The following is a 12,500-nucleotide window of genomic DNA, read 5'->3' as shown; positions in this document are numbered from 1 at the left end:
GTGTATGGAGGGTAAAATGGCGACAGTGTTTTGACTCACAGTCTCTCAAGCTCCCTCCAGGTCCTGGAAGGCTCCTCTCTCTATTAGACTGATCTTATTCTCCATCAACTGACTGTGGGGAGGGGAGGGGGGAGGAGGGGGAGGAGGGGGGGGGGGGGGGGGGGGGGGGGGGGGGGGAGGAGGGGGGGGGAGGGGAGGAGGGGAGAGGGGGGGGGGGGGGGGGAGGGGGGGGAGGGGGGGGGGGGGGGGGGGGGGGGGGGAGAGAGAGAGAGAGGGAGGAGGGGAGGGGAGAGGGGGGGGGGGGAGGGGGAGGGGGGGGGGGGAGGGGGGGGGGGGAGGAGAGGGGAGGGGGGGGGGAGGAGAGGGGAGGGGGGGGGGGGGGGGGGAGGGGGGGGGGGGGGGGGGAGAGAGGGGGAGGGGGAGAGGGGGGGGGGGGGGGGGGAGAGAGAGGGGGAGAGGGGGAGAGAAAGGACAGGTGGCGAGGGAGAGAGAGAGACAGAGGTTAATTTACTGTGTTGATAGGACATTCACTTACATAGTGTTGACCAAGACACACACACACACACATGCACGCGCACACACACACACACATACAATATATATACATCATCTCTAGAGGTATGTCAGAAATTCCTACCCCACACTGCCATTCACTTTAAACAGTCGAGCGACACCCAACACCACACACCCACCCAAAATAATGGGTATCCCCTCCCCCACCCAAAACCCAGCTAAGGAGAAATCCTAACCTGAAAACATACATGGTTAGAAACCTGTTTCTACAAGACTCTCTCCCTCTCACTTTCACTCTCTCCCTCTCTCTTCCCCCCTCTCTCCCTTTCCCTCTCTCCCTCTCTCTTCCCCCCTCTCTCCCTCTCTCTTTCCCTCTCTCCCTCTCTCTTCCCCCTCTCTCCCTCTCTCTTCCCCCTCTCTCCCTCTCTCTTCCCCTCTCTCCCTCTCTCTTCCCCCTTCTCTCCCTCTCTCTTCCCCCCTCTCTCCCTCTCTCTTCCCCCTCTCTCTCCTCTCTCTTCCCCTCTCTCCCTCTCTCTTCCCCCTCTCCCCTCTCTCTTCCCCTCTCTCCCGCCTTCTCTCCTTCTCTGAGCTGCATTCCTCCCTCCGTGGTTACATGTACTGACTGCTATCTCTTTCTGTCTTTCAGTCCTTCGCTCTATCACTTCCTGTGTAGTTAATGAGCGTAACACATGTCCCTGGGGCCGGCCGGTTAAAATAACTCCCTCCTGACACTTCCCATGTACATTAACACTGAGGACAGGCAGCATTAACACTGAGGTGAGGCAGCATTAACACTGAGGAGAGGCAGCATTAACACTGAGGAGAGGCAGCATTAACACTGAGGAGAGGCAGCATTAACACTGAGGAGGCAGCATTAACACTGAGGCGAGGCAGCATTAACACTGAGGAGAGGCAGCATTAACACTGAGGAGAGGCAGCATTAACACTGAGGCGAGGCAGCATTAACACTGAGGAGAGGCAGCATTAACACTGAGGAGAGGCAGCATTAACACTGAGGACAGGCAGCATTAACACTGAGGAGGCAGCATTAACACTGAGGAGAGGCAGCATTAACACTGAGGAGAGGCAGCATTAACACTGAGGAGAGGCAGCATTAACACTGAGGAGAGGCAGCATTAACACTGAGGAGAGGCACATTAACACTGAGGAGAGGCAGCATTAACACTGAGGAGAGGCAGCATTAACACTGAGGAGAGGCAGCATTAACACTGAGGAGAGGGGCAGCATTAACACTGAGGAGAGGCTGCATTAACACTGAGAGAGGCAGCATTAACACTGAGGAGAGGCAGCATTAACACTGAGGAGAGGCAGCATTAACACTGAGGAGAGGCAGCATTAACACTGAGGGGAGGCAGCATTAACACTGAGGAGAGGCAGCATTAACACTGAGGAGAGGCAGCATTAACACTGAGGAGAGGCAGCATTAACACTGAGGAGAGGCAGCAACAGCTCCAGATACGGATCCAGCCTCAGTACTTTAACAGGTGCTGCTGCTGCCTGCCTTCCTGTCAACCACATAGAGACACGGTCACACACACACAGACAGAGCGCAGCCTTCATTAGGCTACATTACAGACAGACAGACAGACAGACAGACAGACAGACAGACAGACAGACAGACAGCAGCCTTCATTAGGCTACATGACAGACAGACAGACAGAGAGCAGCCTTCATTAGGCTACATTACAGACAGACAGACAGACAGACAGACAGACAGACAGACAGACAGACAGACAGACAGACAGACAGACAGAAAGACAGACAGACAGACAGACAGACAGCAGCCTTCATTAGGCTACATGACAGACAGACAGACAGACAGCAGCCTCCATTAGGCTACATGACAGACAGACAGACAGCAGCCTCCATTAGGCTACATGACAGACAGACAGACAGCAGCCTCCATTAGGCTACATGACAGACAGACAGACAGACAGCAGCCTCCATTAGGCTACATGACAGACAGACAGCAGCCTCCATTAGGCTACATGACAGACAAACAGACAGCAGCCTCCCATTAGGCTACGACAGACAGACAGCAGCCTCCATTAGGCTACATGACAGACAGACAGCAGCCTCCATTAGAGCTACATGACAACAGACAGACAGCAGCCTCCATTAGGCTACATGACAACAGACAGACAGCAGCCTTCATTAGGCTACATGACAGACAGACAGCATTCTCCATTAGGCTACATGACAGACAGACAGCAGCCTTCATTAGGCTACATGACAGACAGACAGCAGCCTCCATTAGGCTACATGACAGACAGACAGACAGCAGCCTTCATTAGGCTACATGACAGACAGACAGACAGCAGCCTCCATTAGGCTACATGACAGACAGACAGACAGCAGCCTCCATTAGGCTACATGACAGACAGACAGACAGACAGACAGACAGCAGCCTTCATTAGGCTACATGACAGACAGACAGACAGCAGCCTTCATTAGGCTACATGACAGACAGACAGACAGCAGCCTCCATTAGGCTACATGACAGACAGACAGCAGCCTCCATTAGGCTACATGACGAACAGACAGACAGACAGCAGCCTCCATTAGGCTACATGACAGACAGACAGCAGCCTCCATTAGGCTACATGACAGACAGACAGCAGCCTCCATTAGGCTACATGACAGACAGACAGACAGACAGCAGCCTCCATTAGGCTACATGACAGACAGACAGACAGACAGACAGACAGACAGACAGACAGACAGACAGACAGACAGCAGCCTCCATTAGGCTACATGACAGACAGACAGACAGCAGCCTCCATTAGGCTACATGACAGACAGACAGCATTCTCCATTAGGCTACATGACAGACAGACAGCAGCCTTCATTAGGCTACATGACAGACAGACAGCAGCCTCCATTAGGCTACATGACAGACAGACAGACAGCAGCCTTCATTAGGCTACATGACAGACAGACAGACAGCAGCCTCCATTAGGCTACATGACAGACAGACAGACAGCAGCCTCCATTAGGCTACATGACAGACAGACAGACAGACAGACAGCAGCCTTCATTAGGCTACATGACAGACAGACAGACAGCAGCCTCCATTAGGCTACACGACAGACAGACAGCAGCCTCCATTAGGCTACATGACAGACAGACAGACAGACAGCAGCCTCCATTAGGCTACATGACAGACAGACAGCAGCCTCCATTAGGCTACATGACAGACAGACAGCAGTCTCCATTAGGCTACATGACAGACAGACAGACAGCAGCCTCCATTAGGCTACATGACAGACAGACAGCAGCCTCCATTAGGCTACATGACAGACAGACAGCAGTCTCCATTAGGCTACATGACAGACAGACAGACAGCAGCCTCCATTAGGCTACATGACAGACAGACAGCAGTCTCCATTAGGCTACATGACAGACAGACAGCAGCCTCCATTAGGCTACATGACAGACAGACAGACAGACAGCAGCCTCCATTAGGCTACATGACAGACAGACAGACAGACAGACAGACAGACAGACAGACAGACAGACAGACAGACAGACAGCAGCCTCCATTAGGCTACATGACAGACAGACAGACAGCAGCCTCCATTAGGCTACATGACAGACAGACAGGAAGAAAACATTGTTTTGCTGGTGGTGAAGACGTCTATATGGGTCCTCTAATACAGGACTAGTAAAGGCTCAGTGCACTACTTTGGTGTAAAAATGTTGACTAAATGTATTTGAGTGTTTACCAGCATTTGTAACTTGAGTCTGATAATTATCTGTACAAAACAGTTAAGCTGATAATACTTGTGGAATATTATTATTTTATTTTTTTTAATTGGTGGGTAGATCAGCTTAATATTGTAGATAGATTGTAACTTCCATCAATGTAATTGTCTGCATCACTTCCAATCCCCCATGTTTTATATATATATATATATATATATACACATACACACATACACACATATACATACATACATACATACACATACATATCCTTTTTAAAAATATATATATTTCCCTTTATTACTTTCCAACCCCTTCCCTACTTGGAGTAAACTAGTGAACAACAATGCTTAGGCCTCTACTTCCAGCTTATACATACTATATACATTTATGGACACAGTCAATTTTACAGTAATTATATTTTGTTTGTTCTTTCTCCTGAACTTCCACTACCCTCAACCTCTCCGATCATTTTCATGATGTCCATCCAGTTTGCTTCTATATGCCATATCTTTCTAACTGTGCTCCTTCACAAAAGCTCCCAACCTGCAACCTATATACTTATTATGGACACAGTATGCTTTACATTAGTAGTTATCTTGTTATTATTTGTTGTTAGTTGTTATTAGTCCCATCCTTCAATTCCATTCAACACCTCCCATCTATCTCTTAACACCATCCATATTGGATTTCTATTTGCCATATATTTTTCAACTGTACTGTGATGTCTTACAAATGTTCTGAACCTTTCTATTCTCATTGTTTCTACAGATTGTGAATTGAAAATAAAAAATTTGCTAATAGTATTATTATGTTATTGATCGATTGACAATGACTTTTCAGATAACCCAGTAGTGCTATCTGCAGGGTTAGCTCCAGGTAAATATTTCAATCCTTTAGCCATTCCTGGACCTGTGTCCAAAAACAAGCTACAAATGGACAGAACCAAAACAAATGATCTAAGGATTCTGTCTCTTCGCAGCAAAATCTGCAGAGCTGGGAAGATTGTATCCCCCATATAAATAACATTCTATTGGTAGCAAGAATTTTATACAATCATTTAAATTGAAAGATTCTATGTTTTGAATCCGTGTCGTTTCGCGTATCAGTTCATAAACACTATGCCATGGGATCGGTACGTCAGAAATCTCTTCCCAACTATTTTGCAATCTATATGGGACGGCTGTCAATCCTTTGGTCCTTAAATTAAACTGATATACTTTTTTATTTATCACAGTTTTCTTTAACCAATTAATGTTCTTTAATGCAAGGCCGACAGACAAGTTCCTTACTTTCTCCCCCTTCCACTTTCCTCTTCCATTATTGCGGTAAGGCTGCAATTATTTGGTTGTAATTTTGGGTAGAGCAGACATTTCCATATGTTTTTGTTAGCTGCATGTGCGACATAACTCCACCAGTCCTACCGATGATATCTTTTACGAAGATTATACCTTTTTTAAACATTTTGTCAAACAAATATGTTTTTTTTTAATCAATTAGTATATTTGAGTTTAACCACAATATTTGTTGCATTATTTGTTCTGTCTTTTCTGGAGGATTAAATTGAAATTGCAACCAACTTTCTATGGCTTGTTTTAGAAATAGTGATATTTGGGAGATGATTTCCTTTTCAAATAACTGAAAGTGAGAGGTTGTAATCTGAATAAAGGGAAAAAGGCCATTCTTGAACATGGAGTGAGACAATCTTACTAATTTGCTAGAGAACCAGTTCGGATTTAAGTATAACTTTTGTATGACTGAAGCTTTTAGTGATAGGTCTAATGTTTTGATATTTAATAATTTCTGTCCTCCGAATTCATATTCATTATATAAATAGGCCCGTTTAATTTAGTCTGGCTTGCCGTTCCAAATAAAATGGAATCTTTTTTTATCGTATAATTTTTTTAACAGTTCGCGTAGGCGTAGGTCGAGACCATAAGCAAATAGGTAAACTGGGATAATACCAAAGAGTTAAATCAGGGTGATTTTTCCCACAAATTGACAGGTATTTACCTTTATTAAAACCAACCTTACTAGAATGATTCACCTTCCTGGTTTTATGGTGACAACATCTGCGGGCGCGATTGCAATTGCAACTTCTGGAGATGTGGGAATGCGATCCGATATGTACGATGGCTCCGATTTATGTTCACAAAACACAGGCCTGTTTGGGAGCAGTAGAACGGTGAGTGGACATTCTCCCTTTTTGTATTTATATTGGATCTTTTGTCCAGCTGCTGTGAAAAGTGTGGATGCCTGTGAAATCATCCTTAGTCTGCGTTGTTTTAATATTATCTGCCCACTGGGAGAAATGATGCTGCCTGTAAGTGTAACATAGTCTATTTAAAACAAGTTGTTGTTTCGTTTTGTTTAGAATTTGATTAGAATTATTTGTTCTCTTTGTAGGCCTTATCAACATTGAATGTAATCTTGCTTATTGACTATGTTTGGCACGTCCATGCTCAGCCATAATGTAATTTACAGTAGGCCTAAGCCCCTATATCAGTGTGAATGCTATTGAAGCCATGCAATTACTTAGAACTATGTGGACTGCAAATGGGTTCAAGTTAACCTATGGAGTCACACCGACATGGAGTCACACAGACATGGAATAGAGTCACACTGACATGGAGTCACACCGACATGGAGTCACGCAGACATGGAGTCACACAGACATGGAATGGAGTTACACCGACATGGAGTCACACCGACATGGAGTCACACAGACATGGAGTCACACAGACATGGAGTCACACCGACATGGAGTCACACAGACATGGAATGGAGTCACACAGACATGGAGTCACACAGACATGGAATGGAGTCACACAGACATGGAGTCACACAGACATGGAGTCACAGACATGGAATGGAGTCACACAGACATGGAGTCACACAGACATGGAGTCACAGACATGGAATGGAGTCACACAGACATGGAGTCACACAGACATGGAGTCACACCGACATGGAGTCACAGACATGGAGTCACACAGACATGGAGTCACAGAGACATGGAGTCACACAGACATGGAGTCACACAGACATGGAGTCACAGACATGGAGTCACAGACATGGAGTCACACAGACATGGAGTCACACAGACATGGAGTCACAGAGACATGGAGTCACACAGACATGGAGTCACACAGACATGGAGTCACAGACATGGAGTCACAGACATGGAGTCACACAGACATGGAGTCACACAGACATGGAGTCACACCGACATGGAATGGAGTCACACAGACATGGAATGGAGTCACGCAGACATGGAGTCACACCGACATGGAGTCACACCGACATGGAGTCACACAGACATGGAGTCACACAGACATGGAGTCACACAGACATGGAGTCACGCCAGACATGGAGTCACACAGACATGGAGTCACAGACATGGAGTCACACAGACATGGAGTCACAGACATGGAGTCACACCGACATGGAGTCACACAGACATGGAGTCACAGACATGGAGTCACACCGACATGGAGTCACACAGACATGGAGTCACACAGACATGGAGTCACACCGACATGGAGTCACACAGACAAGGAGTCACACAGACATGGAGTCACACAGACATGGAGTCACACAGACATGGAGTCACACAGACATGGAGTCACACCGACAAGGAGTCACACAGACATGGAGTCACACCGACATGGAGTCACACAGACATGGAGTCACACAGACATGGAGTCACACAGACATGGAGTCACACAGACAAGGAGTCACACAGACATGGAGTCACACAGACATGGAGTCACACCGACATGGAGTCACACCGACATGGAGTCACACAGACATGGAGTCACACCGACATGGAGTCACACCGACATGGAGTCACACAGACATGGAGTCACACCGACATGGAGTCACACAGACATGGAGTCACACAGACATGGAGTCACACCGACATGGAGTCACACAGACATGGAGTCACACCGACATGGAGTCACACAGACATGGAGTCACACCGACATGGAGTCACAGACATGGAATGGAGTCACACAGACATGGAGTCACACAGACATGGAGTCACACCGACATGGAGTCACAGACATGGAGTCACACAGACATGGAGTCACAGAGACATGGAGTCACACAGACATGGAGTCACACAGACATGGAGTCACAGACATGGAGTCACAGACATGGAGTCACACAGACATGGAGTCACACAGACATGGAGTCACACCGACATGGAATGGAGTCACACAGACATGGAATGGAGTCACCCAGACATGGAGTCACACCGACATGGAGTCACACAGACATGGAGTCACAGACATGGAGTCACACCGACATGGAGTCACACCGACATGGAGTCACACAGACATGGAGTCACACAGACATGGAGTCACACAGACATGGAGTCACACAGACATGGAGTCACAGACATGGAGTCACACAGACATGGAGTCACAGACATGGAGTCACATAGACATGGAGTCACACAGACATGGAGTCACACAGACATGGAGTCACACAGACATGGAGTCACAGACATGGAGTCACACCGACATGGAGTCACACAGACATGGAGTCACACCGACATGGAGTCACACAGACAAGGAGTCACACCGACATGGAGTCACATAGACATGGAGTCACACAGACATGGAGTCACACAGACATGGAGTCACACAGATATGGAGTCACAGACATGGAGTCACACAGACATGGAGTCACACCGACATGGAGTCACAGACATGGAATGGAGTCACGCAGACATGGAGTCACACAGACATGGAGTCACACAGACATGGAGTCACACAGACATGGAGTCACACAGACATGGAGACACACAGACATGGAATGGAGTCACACAGACATGGAGTCACACCGGCATGGAGTCACACAGACATGGAGTCACACCGACATGGAGTCACACAGACATGGAGTCACAGACATGGAGTCACGCAGACATGGAGTCACACAGACATGGAGTCACACCGACATGGAGTCACAGACATGGAGTCACGCAGACATGGAGTCACACAGACATGGAGTCACACCGACATGGAGTCACAGACATGGAATGGAGTCACGCAGACATGGAGTCACACAGACATGGAGTCACACCGACATGGAGTCACACAGACATGGAGTCACACAGACATGGAGTCACACAGACATGGAGTCACACCGACATGGAGTCACACCGACATGGAGTCACACAGACATGGAGTCACACAGACATGGAGTCACACCGACATGGAGTCACACAGACATGGAGTCACAGACATGGAGTCACACAGACATGGAGTCACACAGACATGGAGTCACACAGACATGGAGCTACTGGATAGGCTCAGAGAGATCACTCTAGGTTCAAGTCCGAATTTGACGTTTTCGAAGATCCCCAGGACGTCGGGAGACGCTGTCAAAACCGTCCACAAGGGGTTAAAAATAAAAAAAAACTCAAAACAAGAGCCCAGAGCTGGGATTGAACCCACAGCCTATGGAGCAGGAGCTCACTGCTTATAGCACTACAACATCCATCCACAATGAGCTAGCAAGGACAGTCTTATTTCATGGCTAAACTTAACCCTGGAGTTGTTTTTCTGTTTAAACCCTATCCCAAACCTTCATCCGTAACGTAACATTCAATCGGAAATGAATGCCTGAATTGTTAACCAATCAGAAATTAATGCCTGAATTGTTAACCAATCGGAAATGAATGCCTGAATTGTTAACCAATCAGAAATGAATGCCTGAATTGTTAACCAATCGGAAATTAACGCCTGAATTGTTAACCAATCGGAAATTAACGCCAGAAGTTAACCCCTAGAGTTGTTTCTGTATCCCAAGCAATAACCCTTAACTTTAACCCGGTCAGATAGTGCCTTAATTTAACCGTACCTGCCTAATCTGCCTGAAACGTCTGGAGCTCAGGTGGGAACCGCGTGTCTAAATACAGGACATCGCCACTAGGGGGGCGTCTTTGAGGTTATTACCATCGAGTGGCGCAGTGGTCTAAGGCACTGCATCGCAGTGCTAGCTGTGCCACTAGATATCCTGGTTCGTAGCCAGGCTCTGTCGTAGCCGGCCGCGACCCGGGAGACCCATGGGGCGGTGCACAATTGGTCCAGGGTAGGGCAGGGACTGGCCGGCAGGGATGTAGCTCAGTTGGTAGAGCATGGCGTTTGCAACGCCAGGGTTGTGGGTTCGATTCCCACGGGGGGGCCAGTATGAAAAATAAAAATGTATGCACTCGCTAACTGTAAGTCGCTCTGGATAAGAGTGTCTGCTAAATGACTAAAATAGTAGCTAGGGTGTTGCGGACGGGTGGCTTAATCTGCAAACTCGTGTCATGTGTCATTTAGACTTCAACATTTGAGGTTTGGAGCAATTTAGACATTTGTAAAAACGTCTAATTCTGCAGTGAGACTGTGAGAACGTTTTGATAGGCTATAACTTTATATCAACGACTCTTAACCGTACCCTATAGGCTTATTTATAACCAGTTTAAAGGCTACTGAAAACGCCTTGTATAAAGGCCCCCGTAGTCTACAGATGCTTTGCTGACAAATATCTACGTCTGTTTTTGTTTCTATGACCTCGAACTACAAACAAAATGGTTCATCACTTCATTGTGATGTTCAATGTCAGGGTGATAAACCCACATGAATTTAATAACGGCAACTTTCTATGATATTTAATCATTACAGTGTTTCATGTGAATGATCTGTTGTCAACTATGAAGCTTGAAGTTGTAAAGGTTCTGTTTGAATAACTATAGCCGACTATACAGGGTGGTCCTCTGTAGCTCAATGTGGTCCTCTGTAGCTCAGCTGGTAGAGCACGGCGCTTGTAACGCCAGGGGTAGTGGGTTCGATCCCCGGGACCACCCATACGTAAAAATGTATGCGCACATGACTGTAAGTCGCTCTGGATAAAAGCGTCTGCTAAATGGCTTATTATTATTACTTACAGCACGCGCAGATTCCTCAGTCCAGCGAAATCGGCCTTTGTGATTTTCGTCAGATTATTAGCGTTCAGATCCCTGGAGAAACAAGAAGTCACAATGAGTTACAATATGGACCCAAAAAAAAAACAATCATGCATATTTACAAAAAATTTTTATAAAACATATTTCAATAAAAACACATCCTACAATTTAATGTCTTATTATTATCATCCTAGTTATTTACATGATCTAGCCCACAATTAAATGATGACATAAACATTATGGGGAGCGTCACAGGATCCAGGAACAGCTTCCTCTTTCCATTACAGATGAGAGAAGCCTATCAAATAACGCGCTACATAAAGGGAGGCGTTTAATGTCATTGTAGCTACATTTAGGAGATCATTGGTTCAATCTGGTGACGGATAAATTAAAATGTTTCAGGGGTAGCCTAACAAATCACACCAATCTCCACAGCGGGTAGAAAAACAATCCCACAGGCTTTATTAACTTAAACGTAAACTCACCAAATCCGTTTTTGATTAGTTCGAGCTGTGTGTGTGTGTCGCGGTCGGGCTGAGGGTTTCGCGTTGCAACAGCGCGAGACGTCAAACATAAACCCATAACTTCACGAACCTCGTTACCGAATAACGTTAATTGGGCCGTAACCGGTAATCTCTTCTATACTATTTTATTATATTTTCTATTGTATATTTTTTTGTCATATATTCTATATCACAATGTAGTTCATTTAAACGGGCCAAATTAATTAACTGTCCGAGGCCAATGGTTCCACTCTCTCCACCACTTTTTTAATGATCAATAAAGTTCTATAACGATCCACAAGGTTCTTTTGGGGTTCTGTTAATGAACCAGTTCACCAGAATGACTTATTTTGGACAACTCTGTCGTGGGACCTTTACAGCAGATAATAGCCTCGATGTATTATGATCATGGCTAGCTATATCAGTGGTTCCCAACCTTTTTAGGTTACTTGTTACCACCAACTGAATTTTTTTGCTCTGCCGGGAGTACACCTGAAGTACCCACCCCTTTGTGTGCATTTGACCAGTAACCCTATGATCTCATGAGTCTTCTTCAAGTATCCCCTGTGGATAGGCCAAGTACCCCCCAGGGATCCAAGTACCCCTGGTTGGAAACCACTGGGGGCTATATGATAAACTTCAGGGAGGGTAGACAATAAACCCTATATAGTTGATATACTCACAGTCTCTCTGTGTTACGGGGTATATTCCCGGGGACGCCGCGGAGCCCCTGGCCGTGACAGTCCACAGTAGAGCCGGAACAGGAGCACTGCGCCGGGCATGGCTGGCCCTCTGCC

At 46.6% G+C, this 12,500-nt stretch overlaps 1 protein-coding gene across 1 annotated transcript in view; it reads right to left on the bottom strand.

Annotated features, from left to right (window-relative positions):
* Nucleotides 1-45: 45 nt before the first annotated feature.
* The window catches only part of LOC123487271 (slit homolog 2 protein-like), a 12,768-nt gene continuing 313 nt past the window's right edge, over nucleotides 46-12,500 (bottom strand). Inside the window, exons 1-3 of the mRNA XM_045218445.1 lie at nucleotides 12,387-12,500; nucleotides 11,183-11,254; nucleotides 46-112 (exon numbers count right to left, since the gene is read on the bottom strand). The exon at nucleotides 12,387-12,500 is cut by the window's right edge and continues 313 nt beyond it. Of these exons, the coding sequence (XP_045074380.1) occupies nucleotides 46-112; nucleotides 11,183-11,254; nucleotides 12,387-12,500 (253 nt within the window). The remainder of the gene's footprint in view (nucleotides 113-11,182; nucleotides 11,255-12,386) is intronic.

Source organism: Coregonus clupeaformis, unplaced genomic scaffold (assembly GCF_020615455.1).
Source record: "Coregonus clupeaformis isolate EN_2021a unplaced genomic scaffold, ASM2061545v1 scaf1588, whole genome shotgun sequence".
NCBI classification, from domain to species: Eukaryota; Metazoa; Chordata; class Actinopteri; order Salmoniformes; family Salmonidae; genus Coregonus; species Coregonus clupeaformis.
The sequence above is the reverse complement of the archived record's forward strand: the minus strand, read 5'-3'. Positions and strand labels throughout refer to the sequence as shown.